The following is a 23,295-nucleotide window of genomic DNA, read 5'->3' as shown; positions in this document are numbered from 1 at the left end:
TGCAATCTTGATTCAGGCTTCTAGGCATTATCTCAGTCCCTACAGAAGGGACAACATTACTAAGTGATGACATGCCATAGGATCAGGGAATTTAATTGACTTTTCGAATCTCATCTAGGGAGTTTAGCATGAACACACCATGTAGTATTTAAATACCAGTCCAGCATCTTTGCAGACTTGTTCTACCACTTGCACAACTCCTCTAGAGGGATGCTGAGCTTCGATCTGGTGAGTTTTAGGAAGCACACACAGGGAAGTGCATAGTAAGAGGAAGGTGTGGTCACAACACTGCTGGGGAGAAGAGCAGCATCTGTTAAGTTCCTTATGTTGCCTCCTCCCTTCAGAGAGCTGCAAAGGTTTGCCCTTCATTGCTCAACACTCCACAACAGCTTCAGATTTTTATATGCAGTTTAGAATTGATTTTTTAAAATTGATTTCTGAGCTGATTCTGTTGCTTCTTCCTCCTCCTTCTCTTTGAGGAACCTGAACTGTGGGGAATCTCCGCAGTTTGTAAGTACTCACCCGGCATGCATGAATATGTAGGTTAGGTACCTCCAAGCCTGAGCACGGAGCTGAGGATGGTAAAGTAATGCGTTCTTCAGGTATAAGGGGTGGGTGACTTGCAGCACAAATCTGTCTAATACCACTCCATTGTAAAGAAAAAAGGCAACCTAGAAGAGCAGGGAGATTCCTTGGTTAGTAAATGCCTTCTCTCACTGAAAAGCACTTTGTAGATTAAAATAATGGAGAAAAAAAGTCAAACATACAATAATTTTTCTGCCATTTGACAGCTTCACACAGCATGAAAGTTCCCTGTTTTGAGGAACCTGCTACACATTGGTATAATTCTGTATGTGGCTTTCTGTAACACATCAGCCACTGAGTCAGAGGAACTCAGTACCCTACTGATCAGTGCCATATTATATACCCTGTGCTTATTCCAGCACATTACTCAGCAACTGTGCAAAGATCTCATTTGGGCAACAGATGAGCAGGTCAGAATATTTAATTCAGTTTCTCTTACCTCCTTTTTTTCTCCATTCACAGAAGAGAGGTAACCACATAGGAATTTTTCTTCTAATTCCATTATTTGAACTACCAGTTTCCCTAGAACTGTCCAGATTTTCACTCCCCAGAAAGTTTTGCTCTAGTTTCCCAAATTCTGTAGTTTCATATACAAATTGTTTCAATGACTAATAACCACACTGGGAGACAGATAGGATCATGGTTTCCACTTACACACACATATACAGGTAAGCCAAAATGATTATCAGCTTCATGCTTGTCCAAGTTTAAATGAATCCCACTAGCCCTTGATCATGTTCCAGCAAAGCCTTTGGCAGTGTGGGGTAGGTTCCCAGAAAGAGGAAATTAAGGTACTTGCCTCTACAATAGTGATGGTAATCATGAACCAGGGTGGAGGGCAGCAGGTATAGCTGTCATAGTACCACTTGCGGTCTATCTCTCGTGGCAGGGTCTCATATGCAACATGCCGGATCAGCCTCTGCGAAAGGCTCAGCCCTGTTTCCTCCAGCAGTGCCTTGCTGCACAGCCTCCTGTTCCCCTGAAGGATGGCTTGGCGGAAACTATTCGACCTTTTGTTGCTCATCTGGAAAAAAAGAAAAGGAAGAAACCATGAGGACCTGGCACAACCATCTAGTGAGATTAGTGCCAGTTTGGCAGCACCAGACCTAGGCAGGCAGGAGAACCACCAACAGGCTGGAGCTTCAGAAACCAAGTCTCAGGATGATCATGAGGTGACATACATGGGGTGCAAGGAAAACCAGTACCAGGATCTGCTATGACAATGCCAATAAATGAGGTCAGGGCAGAACACTGGCAAGGCAGAGAAGAGGCTGCTGACGCACCCGGCTGACCTCTGTGGCCCATTCTCCACCCTTCCATCCACTGTCTTCACCATCAGTTATCAAAATCCACATTCCTGTGTCCTCCCTGCACCTGTCATCTCTTGGGGCTGAAAATTTCTTGAATGTAGCAGCAGGTACATTCACAGCATCCAACTCTTGTGTTCTGGTCCTTGTTGGCAGGAATTAGCTCTGGGCAAAGAAAGTTATTCCTTTGTGTAAAACAAAACTGCATGAGCAACAGCAACAAAACAACAAACTAAACTGGTAGACAGGCTGTCTTAGCCGCTGTAAACTTGCAAGAAGAAAGGATTTATTCTTTTAAAACAGTTTTCCTCAGAGGGGGCAGGTTTTGAGATGGTGCAGGCTTTGGAGGATACAGCTAATTTGTATATGCATTATCATCTTACATACATGGAATTAGCTACCTATCTTTTTGAGCCTACACTTTCCCAATTTGGATGCATAATTAAAGCAATTGCATTTGCAAATTAGGTAGATGGAATTTTATGCCTCGCCTCCTTAGGGAAAAAAAAAAAAGAAAAAAAACCCCAGGTCTGAAAGAGCTTGCTCCAAGATTTGGATAATTGCTAATTAGCCCTGATGTCAAACAACCTGCTGCATTAGAGTCACTGTCTGTACTGGCTGAATCTTTGGCAGGAAGGCTGAAAAGGCTAACTATGCATAAAGACCACCATAGGGGGACCTTTTACAGTAAAAGGCAGCAAAACGAATGTGACAGCCCGGCCCTTCTTCTGGAAGAGCTGCTAACAGATCTCAGAAACTACCAGCATCTTGAGTCTCCCAGAACCAAATAAGAGATGATGTTCAACAGCGTTGGCTTCCAATTGTCCTGGATCACACTGGTTTCAGCTAATATCCCAAAGACAGCAAAGCCCAGAGCTTGTGCTCTCAGTGCCCAGGCAGCCGGGTGATTGTTCCAAGCTGGACCAAGCTGCTTAAAACACAGTAATCACTGCAGGAAGCCACCTCCTGTTAATCACTGGAGTAAGGCAAAGGGGCCATCTGAGGTGATGGCACTGCGACCCATTCTCCCAGCAGCTGCCCATCCCTCCTTCGCCTCCTGTTTACAGCCTGTCCCTCCAATGCAGAAATTCACTGATGTGAGCAACACTGACAGGGAATTGATCCATTTAAAGTTTTTTAAAACTGGGGAAAAATTTGCTGTTGCTCTTTTTGAGTTGTTTTAGTGAGAAAACAGTTTACCCTAAAAACTCTCTCCTTTCTTGGTATTTCTCCTTTGCTTTCTCTTTCCTTCACTCATTCATAAAACACTTGTGAAAGAACACTTCTGGCAAAAGAAGCAGAAAAGGCAAAGAAGGAAAAAAAAAATATCTGTCCAGAAAAATCTTTCTTCCAGTCATCTCAAGTCTATAATCCAAAAGCTTTTATCTAAAACTAGGGAAGATGAGGGGGAAAAAAATTGTTGGCAATCTTCTGTTACATTAAGAAAGCCTGCTCATACAGAAAGACAACATTTTCATAGAGAAACACCCACCAGGTGTAAGGCTTTCCTTAGCATTTGTGAGACGCATTTTGGCAGGTGACAGACACACCTCTGTTTCAAAAGGTACCTTTAGCCACCTAATGACCTCATCATGTCCACAGAAGAAAGCTTCACTGCAGGTTAGTTCAGAGCAGTCTGTCAGAGATGTACCGTGCATGTTCCCTCACAGAGTTCATTAAGTTCTCTCTGGCTTCACTGCTGTCCTGGGTCCTGTTTAAGAGCTCAAACCACGACAACTCTTGTGGACAAGAACAAATTCAGACTGAAACTATACATTTGCCTGCTACAGATGAAGATACCGAACAGTTGTCTCAAGCTGCTGATATGCTTATTCTAATTAGTCATATGTATGATTTTCCTGCCTACCACAAAATGGTCAGTGCTTTTCCCTGCTGCAGTGCTGCAGTGGAAAATATAATAATTTCCAGAGTCAACCAAAAAAAATCATCATTGCACTTCAGCATCAAGACGTGCTGACCACCCTCAGCGGATGATCCCCTTATCACTACAGAGTCTGGTGAGACAGATGGGCAGGAAAACTCCAAAGGCTGACGATGTTCATGTCTGGGCTAGGCTCGTTACAGAAATTTCCTTGCATTTGTTCAGCAGCGAATCCTAACACAGGCACCACTGAACCCATTTGTTATTGCTGAGCATAGCAAAAAGGGACTTGCCCAGTTCAATCACCTGAATTCAGCACAGCCCTGTCAGTCCAGTGTCCTGCTCTGCATTGCTGCTAATGCTGCCCGAAGAGCTCAAATAACAGCCAGGGTAGGGCAAATTCATCAGCATGATGTTTCTGAACGTGTCCCTCAACATACTGAAAATGAAACAGAGGGGAAAGGTCATCTTAGTTTTGTTAAGAGCAGGATATTGCAGGATCACTGTGGAAGTCGCACCTCAGATGAACAAAGCCTCTGGCTCCCCTGGAGCGGTGGGAAACTGGACCTCACAACACTAAGTGACTTGCTCAAGGCCATAGACTAGAGTTAGAAGAATCCAGGCTGCACAACTTCTCTGATCGCCGGGCTGCACTGCTTTCGAGCCCTACTGTTCAGCAGAAAGCTCTGCCTTCCTCCTCCAAGAGAGGAAAATAAAACACAGGACCTTCCACACCCCACATAGAAGCTAAAATGGAAGCTCATGACAACGTGATTTCCTCCAAGGAATGATAAAAGACAGTTGCAGCTTTGTTTGCTCAACTACCTATTCTCACACCCCATTATTTTTACAAGGTGTTCCATATTGGTTGTTTCCGGCTACATGTGGATGATAAAATGCCAAGAGTTGTTTCATCTGGCAATGATAGGAAAGCAGTAAATGTTGATATTACAAGAGCAAGGGAAGCCCTTGGGCAAAATGGTGAGAGCTCTCTGGGGAGCACACGTGACTGCTAGAGAAAGACCTTGTATGCCTCAACACACAACAAGGTTATTTGTATACACTATGAGGCACTGCCCATTGTTAGCCTCTCTCAACAACAGCTACAGATGTATCACACCAACCGCACCTGTAAGTAGCAAGCACAGCCTCTTCCTCCTAGTTGATTTTTGGTAGCCCTCCCCAGATACTGTGAGATAGGCACAGATAAACTTATAAATGGATTAAGCGTTTCTAGCGTTTGTCAATACAAACTAACGTAAATTACTGAGAAATCATTTATGGCTAACTCAGATATGAGATCATGAGATCAAAATGCTCAGAGATGGAAAAGACCTTTGAATTCAACTTCTTCGGCAGCTGGATATCCTGTTCCAGGATATACGTAGGCTCTATTGGGTATTCAAATTCATCATCTCTCTGCTGAAAGAGGCAACAAGAAAACTGCCTGAAAATGAAATGGAGCAGGTCGTGAACAGCTGCAGTCTTGCAGAACATATGGAGATATGCAGCACCAAGTGTATTCTACCCAGATTGCATCACACCAGCAGACTCCTTGGAAGGAACAATACTGGCAAGGAGCAGGATACTTCCTGCATCCACCAGCAACAGTAGATGTTGTGTCAATGGGAGACAGATTTCAATTTACCCAGAAAATTAAAAGCCTTTGGTACCCATAATTGCAGCTCTAATGCTTTAGACCTCTCAGTACTAACTAAACCTCCTGCAGTCTCAGGCAGGAACATAATATTTGTGAGGCCTCCTATAGAGCAGAGGATATGGAAAGAAGGTCCAGGTTCCCTCTGAATGCCATAGCCTTGGTGTGGTTTTACACCCAGATGAGGCAGGGACACAGAGTGTCAGAAGCATACCATGTGTGCTCAAAAGCCCCCACAATCAACTAAGATGTGGATGACTGGATGTACTGATCACCTGCTAAAATTAGGCCTCTCAGTAAGACGACATCCTGCTGGTCCCCACCTGCAATTATTGCCCGTCACACCAATGAGCTCCAAAGGGGCACCACAGCTGACTGCCAGAGCTTAAGCAAACACAACAGTCCTGGACCTACTCACATAACCCCACAGGCCTTTGGATCATACTTTTAATCTCAAGCTAGGACATGATGGGCATGAGGAGAGACAGCGGATTAAGTCACCACCGCTGCTCTCACAAACTCTTGATGAGAAGCCTATTTTGTTCCTCAGACTGACTTTGGAAGACTCAAGTCTACCCAAACAGAGAGTCTCCCATATGGTCATGATTTGCTGACTTGATTTCAGAATTACATAATATTGGTATTTATGAGCCAAGTATTTAATCATCAGCTGAAAGAACACTGGTCCCATTGTTGGCCTGCACATTATTACGGCTCCAAAAGCTCAGGGCAGCCCACCCCACTTCTCTTTATGCAATTGATCTGGGACTTCTTTAATGGGAGTGATATTAAAGCTGCAGGCAGATGGGTAAAGCAAACAATATATGGGGAATTAAGGTAGTGGTGGGGAACTACACATTCCCTTAGTCATTCTTGCCTGCAGCTATGCAAGTCCCTTAGTCCTGCATGCTTCTGCAAGTTATGCAGAGAGAAAGACATTTCCCTTGCAAAACAGCCAAGCTGACATGACTGGTAACCATGCACTGCCACCTCTGCCCTTTGGTATTACCACACCAAAACAAAACAAGGCTGTGCTACAGCTCTGCTCGGAGGATGGGTTTAAAACATCTGCCAGAAAGAAAATTTTTTTCCTACTTAGACCTGAATCTGTCTTCAACATTGAAAATGTGAAAGTTTAGGATAAGAGTCCTTACCACCTAGTGTGGGACAGTGCCAAACTTTGGCAAAGTACAATGCCCTGCTTTTGTTCAGAAGACATGCCAATCTAAAACTAGTCTCAGACAATCTGCAACTTGCAATGGAAACTGTCCATTTCCCACTGGCAGACCAATTTCTCTGGGTTTCTTGGCTGACTGTACTACTGCTGCTGCCCCAGATAATCAATAGCCAAGTCATGTAGCATTTCCCCAGCTCCAGTTTCATGGCTTGTGTGGGGCACAGTACCCTTTTTATGGGTTTTATTCACCCTCATGCAGGAGGTTTTGAAAAATGTGGATTCCTGCCCATTATATATTGGCATCTTTGAGGCTGGTCTACGGCTATTTTTAAACACATACAACACTGGGACAGGCAATGCATTCAGCTCTCCAGCTCTGATACTCCAAGACACAGAACACTAAATCATAAGTTAGCACAAGCTTTTCAAAAGCCTCTGTCAGCTCCGGTTTTATAACCCACTTTACTTACAAATGCAGCCTTTCCAATCAATTTTGCTTTCAAGATTCACATTTATTTCCTTCCCTCACTCCACACTGCTACAAAATGCTAATGTTGGTAAAGACTGCTTCTCCCAAAACGCGCAGCTCAGCATCAAGTTCATCTATCACAGATGTTTGCATCCTCTGAGCCAACCTGGTAGCACTTTCCCAAACAGTATCAAATGGAAAAAAAGCAAATACCAACATCCTGATTTGCTCTGACCAAGCAGTAGGTTACTCTGAGGATTCAAGAAAAGTTAGAGGTGGGAGAGACCAAATAAATTATCCTGGTCATTACAAGGGTATTCCCTGCTCAAGGTTTAGACTGGACTCCAATTAAATGTGCCAGGCTTAGACCTTCCATCACTTCCATTAGAAAACCACATTCAAATTTCAAGGTTAATTGCAAGAACACTGCTTGCCAGATAAGACTAACATTTTGGTTCAAATAACATTGTGTCAAAACACAGCAAGGTTGAAAAGTCAACCCCCCCAACACCTGTTCTATTTTTCACTGGTGCTGGGAAAGATTCCAGAACTGAAGTGACTCCAGATTTAATTTTCTGAAGCAAATTTTTTTTTTAAAATATCTTTATAACATTTCCCACTCACATGTGTATTTTAGATACTTAATTAAAATGACCATTTAAGTTGACATCACGCTTCTCAAGTTTCAACTGTATGTGAGTGAAAACAGCTGAGGAATCATGGTTAAGGATGGAAATTTCTATGCTAAGTTCCACTTTAATTGGCATTATGATTATTTGCCAGACTAGTTCACTTGGAAGAAAGTTCTCTCTGCTGCTGCTATGAGTAGCCAGTATCTAATGGACTCAGATCAATGTACAAGCCGAACGCACTCCAAAAGCAGCTCTTGTATCCCAGTTATTAAGTTTCAGGATACTCACCTGGCCATCTGATGGCTCTTTTCCCTCCCTCAGGAGAGGCATGTGGCCCTTGGAATATAAATAATCACCAGTTTTCTCCAAAATTGGAAGAAAAATAACAAGAAGGCAGTGTGAGGCACCTTTGTCAGGAGGCATATCTAGCCCCTGCAAATGGTCCCTTGGAGTGAGAACTTTGCACCTCAATAAGGGCTTTAATATATTGAGAGGTAAGAAATGGATAAGGACACAATCACGAGTGCTCTGATTTATCTCTTGAGAAAACCTCCTCCTTACTCATAATAGCATAATATTAGATCGAATACTGAAGTAGATTTTCAAACCTTTTTAAATTAAATATTTATTATTACACCTCTGAAGAGAGGCCAGAAAGAGAGCTCAGGAATCCTGTACTTTCAGCCAAGACAGTGAATCAAGAACACAGGGAGCACTTAAAGGGGTTTTCCATTGGAAGCTCAAGGACATCCCAGAGGACTCCAGATGGGAGTCCTCTTGATGTTTGGCAGATCTGCGCTGGTTCAACAGCACAGCTAATTGGAAGCACAGAGGGGAATGGAGCTATAAAACCTGCAGCTTTGCCTGCAACAAATCTTTCCAGATTAGCAACAGTGAGAACAAAATAACAAACATCGGACAAGACCACTAGAACTGAGGTCCTGAGTTGTTCTGCAATAGCCTTTTAAGCTTAAACACTCACTAGAAAGTGAACAAGGATTTAGCAGGAAGAGGAGATATTAATTTGGGCAAACTTTTGTCTTGCCTGAGGATTCCCCTGCAAATTGGAGATTTAGGCTTTATTGCTTATCTTCTCAGTGATCCAGGTAATCAAGAATTATATACAGTTCTTGCAAAGCCTTGTGCACCTAAGCCTTCTATGCAGGCTGTCAGCTGGTTTAGTAGAGACGTGCAAAGACACTGGAAGTGGAATTTATAGCTACTTTATGACTGTGCTACAAAGTACTTCTAAGTACCATTAAAAATAAAAAAACCAACCAAACCATCGTTTAAAGGACCTCTCTTACCTCCCCCCCCACAAGAATACAGTATGTAACTTCTTAAAAGCTCACCTCTACAAAGATAATAAAGGCCTCCTGGTGCTGTCACATACACACTCACAAAGTCAAAAGATAAAATTCAATGTTTTCTCCTTTAAAAAAGTTATCTCTTTTCCTAGCTACAGCTCTTGTTTCACTGTTTCTCCTCATTTCAGTTCAACCCAGGTTGGAGGAAGAATACCAAGTAAAAGTTACCATTGCAAGCACTGAAACAGCAAAGGCAAGAGTTACTGACCTTTCAAAGCAGAAAGGATGGCCATGAAAAATCTATGGGCACACACAGTGTCCCCACAAGGGACAGAATCAAGCCTTGCTTTTACCACCAAAGTAGCTGATAAGAACAAATGGCTTCCAGGCATGCATTATTGAATAACATCTTCAGAAAAATACAAGAAGCTACTTTTGACACCTTGGAAAGCAATGGAAAAGCAGGCTGTAGTTACAGCAAGAGGGAACAGGGAGCTAAGGGAACAGGAGGAGGGGTTCAGCACTTTGCAGAACCGGTCCTTCTGACATGGCTGGCTATTGCCTACTAAGTCCTGTGCCCAGCTGGAGATAGTCCCACCTCTGCTCTGTTAAGATAAAACATGTTGAGAGTTTGTGGAAAAGTCCCTTCACAGACCCAAACAACATGAACTTTTCATTTGGTGACTACGGATAGGTAGTGTGTTCTGCTGTCTCTGAGATCTCTGCAAAAGAAAAACTTGTAAGTCAGAGAAGGTGCTTTAATGCCCCCTTTTAGTGGCATAAGTGGCCAGCGGGGGGGGGGGGGGGGGGGGGGAGAGAACAACACAAAAAAAACTCCAAAAAACTCTCACAGGTGGAAGAGTTTGCAGCCTCTAAGACAACATGTATTTTAATGACTACCAGCCTATGTGCTGTGCCTTTCACAAAGCAAAGGGAAAAGCACTGTGGAGTCCAGAGAGAAAACTGCCACATCCCTGTGGAACAAGACTGCTAATTCCTAGTTTCATAGGTCAGTTTAATATCTCATTAAACTCCATTGGCTCTTTAAAGAAAAAGAGCAAAAAGCCTCACTCCCCACTTCCTATTACAGTTGATAGGCTGAAACAAAGAATCCCATTTAATGACACAGTCAATGGCATTTTAGAGGTTTTATCCTTCAATTTTCAAATAAGTTGTCTAGAAGGGAAAGTTCCCAACACACCGGCATTAAATCAAAGCACACTAATTCTGCACCCATAGGGCTTCAACTCAGGTTTGTGCAAAGGCACGAGCTTGTGCTAAGCACATGCTTAGATTTAATTGTCCTTAAATTGAGTGCATCTTTAAGTATCTTTCTATATTGCATTAGACTCTTACAAGTCTATGAAAGCATTAAAACTAGAGGGAGAATTCATTGTTTTGCTGTATTTTTTCTTTAGGATAAGCCATGCAATAAGACTGATGAAGCTGTAAATTGCAAGTCAAAGCTTCCATTCAACCAGCTCGTTTCCCACTTATAACATTCCAGAATCCACTTTGGACTTGCCGTTTTTGTTTGTTGACTGAAACACAATCTTAAAGTATTTTATCCCTTCTGCCAGTTCTGCTCTCTCTTCAAAGGCCTACACAGATCACCCTTCCCAGGACAGAAAACCTAGCATCTAAATCCTTTGTATTTCTACAGCATCCACTAGCATAGACAGACCATAAGACTGGGTAGTCACTTCATCTCCTTCAGCTCCCATATTTTATCTTTTTTTTATGATTCCAGCAACATTTCAACCTAATAACTGCCCCCTTGAACATTCAGCTCAACAGCATATAGCACAAGACAGCCTTCCACCAACAGCTAATCACATTCCACCGTCTTCCATGCAGTAAAAAACTACTGCAAAGGTATCTTCCCTCTTACCTTCTCTGATGGCCAATAGATCTGTGTATCTGTCAGTCTTGAGGAGGAAGAGCAGAAGCTGCAGATTTCTTAGCCTGCATCTGCAGTTTTATTTCTTTATTTGAAGAGGCAGGATTTGCAGTCTGGCAGCACACTGAGCCAGCCAGAGAGGAAATCACAAAAACTAAAGGCAATCTTTCTCTGGAGCCTGCTGGCGCCAGCAAAGTTTGGATTAGGGTGACCTGATTATTGTTACACAGTGCTTAAAAAATGTGTATTGTTCACTGAAAATTACATAGAATTAGCCTGTCCCTGGAAGCCAGCAGGCCCAGGGGAAAGCAAGGCAGGTGTTACTTCTTAATCTGGGAAAAAAAGGATATGTGTTTAATTACACAATATATTTTGCTCACTACTGAGATGCTACATCAGCTTCAAGTTACTACACAGCCACAGCTAAACATTTCTGTTGGAAGCAGCAGTGTTTTGTTTTTCCCAAGTCACATGAACTCTATCTCAGAGCTTACTAAATTCCTCCCAAACATGCTGAAATACCATTGCCTTCAGGGAACAGCATTCATCCTCAGCTCTTCTAGACCCCACACAGCTCCTCAAGCAAATCCTCATCGGTGAGTTGGTTCCCCAGCACCTGGCTCTTCTTCCACCGGAGAATTGCCATTGATTTACCAAAATTTTGAACCCCCAAAGAGATGCAACTCTTGCCTCCTTCTGACTTTTGAAGAAACAGACCCATGAGGCACAGACAGTCTTCCACAAGTTTCACAATGAGTCGTTTGCAGAGCCAGGAACAAAACTTAGGTCCACCTGACTTCCAGTCCTGCCCTTTGAACATGAAATCTGCAGCAGGGAAGAGACACCTTCAGTGTGCACTAGGGGAACCTCCCAGGATAGTGTCAGTGTTGGAATGTGAGGAGAGACACATTCCCTTCACCTCAAGTCCTCTTGTCCCATGCTGGCAGTTCCAATCTGGACCACACTGAATGCATTGAGGCCAGCTTTTACTGCACATTTATTTCAGCAGTGATCTGTAAAGTTGCACTGGCAGAGAAATCTCAGGCTGCAGAACAGATTTTGTTTTAGTGTCAGTATAAGCTGTGATTTACTCTTCTAGCAAAAGCTGCTTTATTAAACAAAAGGTTCTCTAAATCTTTTCCTTGTTCGGAGCAATGGTAGAAGTTACCTACCTGATTTTCACAAAAAGAGAATATAAGATACCACCCACAGCCTGAACTGGCTCCATATTTCCCCTCTGTCAAGCAAAGCAAGGTCTCAGAAGCTCCAGTGCCTCTGCTCGCATGTCTGAAGAGGAACACATCAAGAGGGTGAGGAGGTGGTAAAGCCACGATCCAGCCTGTCCAAAGCAACAATCTACATACCAAGGCAGAGAAGATAAGGAGAGTTTAGCCATCGAATAAGAGACTGAGTCCCTCCAGGGCTTCACTGCTCTGCTCTTTAGCTGTGTTACAGTTCATAAGATATCATACGAGGTAGTCCAGGACTGCCAGCAGCAACTGCTGCTCAGCAAGGATCCCGACAAATAACATCTCAGTTATAATTACCTCCTAGCTTGTCTCCTCTCTAAAAGTAGCAAAGTTAGTTAAACAGCTTTGTTCATTATCTCCTCCTATGGCCTATGCTGTTCATAGCCAGCATTTTCACTATGCGATTTTAGCATCTCTCTTCACAACGCAGAAAAGCAACCAGACAACAGAAATGCACAAGACATCTCCACTTGTACAGGAAACATTTTTGTTATACTGTGCTGTCCCAGACACAGGATAAGAAATCCCACCTGAATCTGCTTTCTGCCATTCTTGCAGACCCCAGTGTAGAAACAGAAATAGATACGATTGCAGCATTGTGTTTTACAGCTACAGGAGATGAATCTCATACGTACAGAGGAGAAATAATTCCCAATGAGTTGCCTATCTGATTTTTTTCAGCCCATTCTGTTTGCAGATCACACCAGGAGTCTTCAGCTTCCCCAAATTCATCCATTACTCAAATTATTTACTGAGTGATTTCTAGGGTCTATTCTCACCCTGTAAAATTTTCCATTTCAGAAATTTAAGCTGCTTTGTTGAGTTGAGAACAGGCATATGCTTTGTGTAGGTATATCTGGGTCTCCTTATTAAGGTGAGAAGTCCTAGATTTATATTTTTGATGCATCTATACATTCAGAACACACATCAGGGGATAACACAACTTTGCCTGCTGTCCCAGACACTGTGATCCCCAGCTAAAGGACTGCTATTGGGCAGAATTCTTGGTAATGATGTTGGATCATACAGGCACAAGCATTTTTTACTGCCCTCTCTGGGAGATGCAGTACCCTGGAGGAAACAAAGTGTTAACTTTATTACTCTGTGAGATTTATGACCTGTAGTGCCTTCTGGAAATATTAATTTCATAGAGTTCGGCTGCTTCTGTGGTCAGTAATAATGTCTCTCGGCATCAGACTCTCTAGGAAGTAAGTAGCCAAGCACCTTGCAGAATAAGCAGCATCACATTCTGTCACGCTTCCAGGGAACTCAAAGATCAAGGGCTCTACAAGGCTGAAAAAAGGGAATACCCTCCCTGTTTGATTTTTATCAATGTTAGCAAAGCTGAGAGAAAAAACAGAGAGGATATATCCCAGGAACTGATCATTGAAGATAGAGTTCTCTTGATGCCCAGTGGTTAAACCCTACTTTCTGCTGGATTCTGTGAGACAGCACATGTTTGTACTGGTTTTGGCTGGGATAGAGTTAATGTTTTTCATAGCAGCTTGAGCAGGCAGCTCATCAGCTCCTTCCATCCCCATGCCTGGAAAGAAACTGAAATAGCTGGTTGTAAGACACACATACACAGAGGAGTCTCCTTCTTTCCGCAGCTCTGCTTTGACAACTGCACTGTAATGCATCTCCGATACCCAGCTCCGCTCCTCCCCTAAACGCCTCTCCAGTGGCCAGAGTTTTATTAACGCAATTTTACCTCCTGCTCAAAGTTTCAGTACCTTGGACACATTTGGAAGGCCATGAGATACTCTGATCTCGTCAGAATACTTGTTCATGTATATCAATGGAGAAAAGAAATACCACATGAACAGAGCCACGCTTGTAAAACCTCTATGGATCTAGTAAAAGGTCAGCCTTTCCCTTCCCCACAGCCAGCACCCTCATTTTTGGGTGCAGATCAATTCTTGCTGAGCTACTGAAACAGCCAAATTAACCTGAGCAAAAAGCAGAGATGGCTAATGATCACCAAGTACAAGCATGTACTTAAACACCACTACACATAGTTTCCAGGATTGACAGCTCTAAAGTCAAGGGAATCACTAATTTCACAGGGATTCTGTGTCAACTGTGCTGCTTCTTTCTATCAGGAAGTTCACAAGGCAGGTTTGGGAGCAGGAAACTAGAGAAAAAGAGAAGGAGCCCTAAAAATTTTGGATGTTGGAAATCAATAGCAAATAGAGGAGAAGTGAGAAGAGAGATGCCATTTGTGAGTAGTTTAATGTTCTGGCACTTGCATTGCCTATTGATTAGAAAGTGAAAAAATGCAGATGAGGATAAAGGGACTGATGACAGAAGAATCAATGGCTTCTTTACAGGAATCATTCAATAGTAGTGAAGGAAATTGGCCATTTTGCAGAAATCACATCAGGTGGGTGTGAGCTGGCACAATCTCCCGTTCCCCAAAGGATAAGGATGTCTAGGCCTTTCACCTCCCACCTGCCTCTCATTAGCTTGTGCTGCTCCTGAGCACAGTGGAGTAAGGAGAGAGGGAAAAGCCCAGCTCTATTCCTGAGCCTGTTGCCAACATGTTGGCTGGCCCTAGGCCATCATTTCTGTAAAAGAAATTAGATGATACCTCTTCCTGCTACTTAAGTGTTGTGCAGGTCAATTAGTGAATGCTTGCATGGTACTTTAAATATACCAAACTGTAGAATAAGCAGCTGTTACTATAAATACACTGCTGACCACAGAGTACCATTGACCACACTGTTTATTAAGCTGGAGCTGAGGAGAACCTCACACTCACTGTGATCTATTTAATAGTTGCTACATTTATTTTACTGTGTACCTAAATACATGCAAGGAGCTAACAAGACACCTTGATTAGATACAGCAGATTTATGTCATTGCATCACAGTAATTTCATTTTCACACTGACCACAGCCTGACCGAGGTTGTGACTTGGATCCTTGACAGCTGTGCCCTGTTATCATACTTTTCTGATTAATGTGAAGACAGGACATATGGAAGACACTTTCTTTCTAAACCAAGAACACATGAATGAGTGACCATGACAAATAGAGGGATCAAATCCCCATGTTGACTGCAGGAACAGACAGAGATGCAATATATTATCCTCTGCATCACAAACACATCCAGCTTTGCAGTGTCACCTTAGAGATGTCAGTGACTTTCACTGCTTATTGACTTTGTCATCCAGGTTTCTCTTACTGCTGCACTAAATCTTCTGGGACTCAGGTGGAGAATGACAGAGCAAGAACAGGGCAAAGCCCCTGGAATAGCTGCTGTTCGAGATACCTATCTTGCAAACAATGTTTCTAGGCCATCCTAGGCATTTAACAACACATATATACATCTGTGTTGGCTCACCAAACTGCCTTGACGAGAAACAGAGAGATCCTTTCACTAATTGACTAATTAGTAGAAATAGAGAGGCATCCAGATCGTGACTCATGCAGTCTGATACATCTTACCTGGGATAAAATGAACACGACCTAGAAACACTTTATCCTTGTTGCTGTTGATGCCTGCAGCAGTGCAATATGACACCACACAGCAAGTCAACACAACATTATCTATATATTTTTGTCTGGAAGTGGTGTAATCTCTAGATAAAATAGGAGACATCCAGTCTGACAAACCTCTGCTTGCAAACAAATGGTTCCTTATAACAGCTACCAACTGATATTGACAGCAAAAGCCTCTAAACAAGCAGCTGCTATTGCTTCATGATCCTCTTACAACAGCTCCCACAGTTTCTTCCCAGGCAAACTTGGTTTTTTGGAAAAATCAGCAGCAATGTGACTCTTGGCTTGAGAGTTCAGTCACCACTGAATGCTTCAGCAAGCCCATGCAGAGTGTGGGCACAGCAAACACTAGTGGCCCTGCCAGCCGGAGCACTCACCAGGTTGACGAAGTCCTGGTAGCAGATCCGCCCCTCAGAGTTGCTGTCTGCCAGGGCCAGCAGGACCTCCAGCTTGTGGGGGTCCAGCTCCGAGCCGTGTCTCTGGAGAAGGGAGCGAAACTTCTCAGTGCTGATGTAGCCGGTGTTGTCAGGATCAAACTGGGATAGGAGGGGAAAGTGCCAGAATTAACCATTCCATGTTACACACAACTCTGCCCTCCTATGCATTCATCAGCTGCTGTAGACCAACAAGGACCCCAGGGGCTGCTCTAGGCTTTGGTGACACATTGCCCTGCAGTCACCCCATCTCCAGCTTCCTTTCACTGCCCAGGGACCGCAAAGCACCCTGCTGCAGAGAGGGGTAAACCCAGGCACCATCATCCACACCTTCACCCTGTCTCCACCCAAGCTTTCGCTAAGTCAGCTCCCTTCACCTTCCTTCCCTCTGCATTACCTCTTGGCTATTTTTTATATCCCTCTCTATCTGGACTATCAAGCAAACAAGAGATGCATTCAGTGAGATAAGATGTACTGGAAACAGCTTTATTCCTGTATTTCCTAACACGCTTGCAACACAGGAATACGCCATCCCTCCTCAAGCCCTTTCTGCGCTCAGTGTTTCACAGTCACCTTTCCAGATAACCTCTACAGATGCCTTCAAAATGGTAAAGCACTTTCACTTCTGAAGACCTCTCTATTTTAAGATGGATTGGAGAAAAGTCTTTGGACAGAGAGCAAAGCAGATGAACATTATGTCAAAATAAAAGTGACAAGGCAGCCACATGCCATTTTCAGAATGTAAACCAGAGTCATTAGAAGGAAAGTCCCAGGTGAGATCTGGAGTAAATCCCACTCTGACCAAAAACATCACTGTTTTCCTTCAGACTAAGTGGTTCACCTCCTAAAAATGCCACTGATCAAAAAGAAACAGCTTTGCAAGTCTGTTCAAACTTACAACTGCTTCCAGTGGCCTCTAACCCACACTGAGCTCCCCAGGGCATTCTGAGAGGGGCTGCCAGCTCACAGGCGGGCACAGCCCCAGCCCTGACAAAGCCAGTGTTGGCACCACGCTGAGCGCCTTTCTTTTGTGCCTTGAAAACTAGTGGACGCAAGCTGCCAGACCAGCCCGCACTAGCAGTGGTGCAGCCTGATCTCTGCCAGCTCTCTGTTGCTGGGAGATTTGCCTTTGATTTCCCAAACTTGGCTGTGAGGACCCTGGTGCTCACTGGCCTCCTTTTGTAGATAATGATATCAAACTTGTTGGCTAGATTGAATGGCTGTCAGGGGGCATGGTGGTCAGGAGGGAGTCTTTTCATGGAAACATTTGGGACATAAAAGGCCTTGGCAGAGCCAAAAAGGTCCTGACAATCCTTGCTCTTTCCTAACAGAGAACAAAAGCTGAACAGGCGCCGAGCCTTCGATCAGATGCAGCAGAGTAAAAGCTGCCTTGGCAAGGGAAGGGGTGAGAAGGGGGATGTGGCAGAGGATGCAGCCTGCCAGCAGCAGGGCTGGCACTGCTCTGCAGTGAGTAGAGCAGCTATAAAACAGACCAGCCTCAGGCACGGGTGGCTTGTTTAGAGGACGCAGTGCACACGTGCAAGGATCTGGCTCCGTTTCCTTCCAACCTGAACACCTTTGTCCTGCGGCTCCTGGGGACTCTGCTACTGCGGGCTGCTTTGTTGAGGAGGAGCTGTCTAACCTGAGGAGGGGAGATCACAGCCCGTTGCCGGAGCAGGGCTGGTCTGCTATTTTGTCAAAGCAGCAACCCCTCTGTGAGAAGCTGCTGGGGCAAGTGGATTATACAAAACAAGGCAAACCAAGTGACCTGTGGACAGTCAGAGCTAGGCGCTCTCCCCACCCTCTGCCAAGGGTTGTTCTGTCCTTGCGAGGTGGCCTGGATGTACCTTCCTGACAGCTGGCATCCAGAGCCAAAGGTGGATTTCATCAGATGTTTACTGTTAAACAAAGGCTTAATATTAATCCCTGGAGAAGTTCAGCTCCCCTACTCCAGTAAGCCCACACTGATGCTTTAAGTTAACAGATCAAATTCTAAAACCAACCCCAAAATCAGGGCTACTTCACTCAGGCTCAGCTCTGATACTTTTTGGCTCTTGCTGGGACTCCAAAGCCTTCCTAAGTGTGCAGTGCCCAATCCCAGAGGCACAGATACCTAGGAAATAAAGTACTATTAGCATAATACCTGAGATGACCTTTCTCAAGGGGAATTTGCAGAAGCTGGGAGATGAGTCATTCAGCAAATGGATCTAACACCTGCAATCCCATAGATACTGCTGTGTTCATCCTTGTTTCCTGAAAACATTTGACCTAACCAACATCTTACTTAACTGCACCACTTTAACTATATCTTGACATTTAAGATGTCAGAACTTGTCTAGGACAAGACCATTTGCTGCTTGAAGGCTTAAATGCCTCCCTACTTTGAGGGCCAGGGCCAGGGTCAGTGACTGAAGCATGGAACTCTCCCCCTGTGCTGCATGCTCACTGTTTGACTTTGTAGGAAAGACTAACAGCCACAGCAGTGGGGAACACGGCTATTGCTTCAAAGGGCAGAAGAGATACAGAGCTGAAGCACACAGGCTCCCGAAGCACAAAAGAGCAGCTCAGATCACAAACAACTTTCCCCAGACTGTTCTGCTTTAAAGCATTCCAAAAAGAAACATTTTGTAACCAAGAACAGAAATTACACAACTGCTTCAGAGCTTCAAACCAGCCCACAAGGACACACTAGTGACTCCAGACTCACTAGCGCTAGAGCAGATACGATCCTGTCACTGAAGACAGTACTGTCCATACCTGTCACTGACTGCTGGTTTTCCAAATGGACAGACAGCTGAAGCCTATCTGGTGGCTACAAATGAGCCTCTGCTCCAAGGATGATTCTTTCTCACACCAATAGGCACCATCATTCCTCCTTCAGCTCACTGTCTTGCTGCTTGTCCCACCAAAATCAAAGCAGTGGCAGAAGGTAGCTAGTATTTTCAGTACTGTAAACGTGCTACGGAGCCTGTTCTTCTCTTTCACATTACTATGTATAATTTCCTTTTGGCACTAAGTTAATGATACTAATTAGAAATAAGTTTGAATTAAAATGGTGGATCTGGACAGCATGAAAGAATAAGACGTGAACAATGAACAACTGGCATCTAAACTAAAAAAGCCTGCCTCAGAGCAGGACTAGACCACTGCTTCCACAACCTTGAGCAGAATGTTTTACTGTAAAGCCTAGCTGTAAGGGAGTTCTCTTATTTATGTTTAAACAAATTTTTTCAGCATATACAAATCTCATCTGTCAACACACCACTCAAAATTCACCCCAACACTTCAAACTGCCTCAAACCCTGTTTCTGATACCACAGCTAGCCACAAAAATCAAGGGGTTGAGCTGGTCCAGCAGAACATGTGTCCCCACACATGGCAAAAGCATGTGATGGCACACCCAAAACACTTGGGTCTATCAATTATAAAAAAGGCAACTGACCTTTGCTAGACGCTTCATGTATTTATCCATGATGATCTTGTTAAGGGCCAGTTGTCCCACAAGCCCAGCCGAGCACCTTTGTCTCATCGAGAGGACAGACGATGACTGGCAGCCAGCAGCATGGCCGCGCTGAGCCCCAGGTCCAGCACCACAGGGAGTGCTCCCCAGGCAAAGCCTCCCAGCAGCCAAGTCAGCGCAATGGCTTCCTTCAGTGTAGTTACTTCTGACTCTGCCTATCTACTTGGGCAGACAAGCGCAATACAACTGGTGCAGGGATGAGGAAGGCCCTTTGCCCCCCCCCCCCCCCCCCCAAACAATAGGACACTAACAGCAATTTCATGCAAGGTTTCCTCCACATTTCAATGACAATCATCCTTAACTCCCTTGATCCTCAACCAGGCTCTTAAGCAAAAATGTAAATATGTTAATGACTGTAGCAGCCATCTGACCCAGGATCTTAATTCCCTGGCCCAAAACAAGCTATTTTTTCATATTTCTTCCTTATTTTAGAGCAGACACTCCACAAACTGAAGGCCCCACAGCAAAACTCCAAGACAGAAATAACGGGAGGGGGCCCTGCAAACTCTGATGGAAATAGGAAATACGGTTGAGAAAAGAAAATGAAATCTCAAATTGTTCCTCCTCTTTAATTAAAGACATCAGCCACGGCTGAGTGAGCAAGTAGGGTGGAGGCTGGTGCTGCAGACAGACAATGGGTATCTTGGGAAAACACAGACATTTCACAGAGTGCAGCCAGCTGCTCCTCTCCCCCATGGCAAACAGCCCTCTGGGGCATCAGAGCAGCTGGAGAGTCAACAGCTGAACTGGGCATAACGTGAGGATCCTTGGCTGGCTTTAGGATTGCAGATCTGTTGCAGGAACAGAGCGTATGCTACCACCCATGGTTTCGCCACTGAGGGGCTTTGTCTTGGCATGAAGAGGAGTTATCACCCAAGCCATAAATTGTCTTTGCAATGGGCAAGACTCCAAGCAGCTTTATCTAATTTAGAAGTTGGCTTTGAGTTGGATCAGTCCCTTCAAACCTGAATCATTCTATGATCTGGTTGTATCTTCGCTTCTGGGAGAGACCGGCCTGGCAGTCAGGCCTCCTGGCACTGACCCCAGCTCCGCTCCAGACTAGGAGGCAGATTATGGAAATAAATTGTCCCCTCCTGCCTTATTTCCCACCAGAAGGGAGCTATCAACAGTAGGCCTGCTTCTTGTTCACATGTAGGCCCTTTCCCACTGGAAAGGGGGAGTCAATCACGTGCAAAATTGTTCATCTCCAAGGGTTTCAGAAACCACTCTGAGCTTTGCTGGATTTGAACTCAGACCGTTAGATGGCACAGTATCCACAATCTAGGGATGCTAACAAGCTTTGGAAACAACCAGACCATCTCCAGGCTCAAGGGCCATGTGGTCATTAAAACAAGAGTCTCCAAGTCAATGCATGGAATGCCAGACTCCAAGTTGAAGCTGTGAGAAGACATTTAAGACAGGCATTGAAACCCTCCCCAAGATAGTCATACATCTTACTAGAGCCCATTCTCTACCTTTCCAGTCTCTGGGGTCATGCTCTGAGTTGGTGAGACGGGTTTTTTTTTGGTTTGGTTAAAAAAAAAAGCCAACAAAAAGCCCCAATCACAACAACATGACAATGTGACAACAGTGTATGTAGCCTTTCCTCCTTTGATGAGGATTAAAGGAACGATGAGGCAGAAGATGAAAATCTGCTTTATAATACAAATGAGAGGGCAAAAAGCAGGGGCTGTTTTAACATGACTTTTATCACTGCCAGGTGGTGATGATCTTCCGAGCAGCTTAATGATCCTGCTTCTCTCTTCCAATAGTGGGAGGTGCACATGAGAGGAGAAACCCTGATCCAGAAGACAGGAAGGCCAGTGCATATACTTCCACCTTGAAATCCAGCTTCTCACCATTAAAAGTCACCTAATTTGAGTTGCCTGAACATGTGTGGTAAAAACATTAGTGCTGGCTTCAGTGACACATGCTCCCTTCCCCTCTAAATAATTAATTTACTCACCACTGCCCAGACAATATAAAGTGATTAAGGGCTGTCCAGCAGTGCTTTTAGCACATGTTAGATTGCTTTGACCGGAGGTGAACCCAAGGGCTGGAAACAGCACCCAGTTCTCAAAAGCCAGATTGCATTTAAGCACAGAGGATATACCCTCACTAACTTGCCAAGCAGAGCCCCCAGACAGACTCGCTCCCTGGAAAGCTGCAGCGAGAGAGCACAGAGCTACCCAGCTCAGTGTTCACCTAGGCATGGAGGCATTTGCAGAACAGATGGCCCGTCACCTGGATTCCAGTAATTGTCTCTCTGCATGCAGCTCATGGCAAAGTGGAGATGGAGCTGGTATAAGATTCCCTTTTCCTTGAAGAGCAGAGTAGCCTGAAGGACCATGTCCATCAGCTATCTGGCCAATCTGTACAGGCATTTCTTCTCTAATTTATTTCTCTTACTGTCTTAGGCGCAAAGACAAGGAAGGGACCTACATTACTACCCATCTGTTGTTACCTTCTGCAAAAGCACTTAATCTAAACAGACACTGGAAGAACAGATTCAACATGAACGGGAGAATAAAGATTCAGGAGTGCTTCACTGCTCAGTTGTTAGGCAGACAGGAAAGAGGACTTTGGGACCAGGTATTGCCAAGATTTCTGGAGTGAGCCCAGATGCCTCTTGCAGTGCCTTGACTTCCCCATCTACAAGGCACAAGCAATGTACCTATGCCTGAGTGATCCAGTACAGTGAGACTTATGGAGCACTTACAAAGCGTGACTGGATGATAGCTGCAATGGCAAAGGGCAATCAGTGAGCCACAAGTCCAAGCAGCACAGGGAGAATATGAACAGAGCTGGCCTTCTGTCAACGTTTCATGTATAGAAACATATGAGACTTTCCAAAGCCAATGACAGTTGGACACCACACTGAACTTAACTCCACAGAGGTTCAGACCCCTGGTCCAAGTCACCATAGGCCAAGCAAATCCTGAATTTGGAAACCCCAGCAATTTCTGACCCACAGCTTGCTGGGGAAGCCTATCATGCTCAGCCTCATACCCATAATCCATGTTTCTGTCTCCACACACATTTTTAATGCAACTCACTCCCCTATCCCTCCTCTGCCTGTGGGTTTCTTGCTGCAAGTCCTTGCTAAGACACTAGAGAGGATAGAGTTGAGATGCACTCACAGGACCTGTTGAGCTAGCTTTTAGTCCTCTGCTGTCTCAACGACCTACTACTCTGTGTGATCCCACTGCCTCTCTCCAGATCAGCCACCTGGCAGAACACTCATAGGAATCAGCCTCCGGTCTCAGCTGGGGAATTACATACAGTGTTCAAGCCACCCGGAACTAAATTATTCAAAATACGCCACTGTGCTGGCTTTGAAACCAAAGCTGCTCCCCAGAAAGAAGCCAGGGTAAATAGAAGCTCCATTATCAGCAGCACTGACAAGGAAGGAGATGCAGCAATGAAAGTGAGGGAGATAATTACACGATTAACGAGACAGCATGGATGGCAGGAGATGCCCTCTGTTATGCCACAAGGCTTAACACAAAGAGATGTGTTTATAGACTGAAACTTCTCCAGCTCTGCTTCTTCCTGTTTTATTATTTATGTAAGTGCATTAAGACTAATGGAAAGAAGCTGAAGCACTCTAAAAGTGGTGTTTTTTTTTTTAGGTGGAAATATATTTTTTAATCTTGATCCAGCACTGGGCAC

The 23,295-nt window shown here is 44.4% G+C and overlaps 1 protein-coding gene across 2 annotated transcripts in view; it reads right to left on the bottom strand.

Moving 5' to 3' along the window:
- RHBDL3 (rhomboid like 3) overlaps nucleotides 1-23,295 on the bottom strand; it is a gene marked incomplete at both ends in the record, with an annotated part of 68,610 nt that overhangs the window by 10,604 nt on the left and 34,711 nt on the right. For both annotated transcript variants that reach the window (XM_082492407.1, XM_082492408.1), the window contains 3 exons: nucleotides 523-671; nucleotides 1,385-1,609; nucleotides 16,047-16,205. In XM_082492407.1, coding sequence (XP_082348533.1) covers nucleotides 523-671; nucleotides 1,385-1,609; nucleotides 16,047-16,205 — 533 coding nt within the window. The remainder of the gene's footprint in view (nucleotides 1-522; nucleotides 672-1,384; nucleotides 1,610-16,046; nucleotides 16,206-23,295) is intronic.

This window comes from Vanellus vanellus (genome assembly GCF_965231255.1).
Source record: "Vanellus vanellus genome assembly, chromosome: 17".
NCBI classification, from domain to species: Eukaryota; Metazoa; Chordata; class Aves; order Charadriiformes; family Charadriidae; genus Vanellus; species Vanellus vanellus.
The sequence above is the reverse complement of the archived record's forward strand: the minus strand, read 5'-3'. Positions and strand labels throughout refer to the sequence as shown.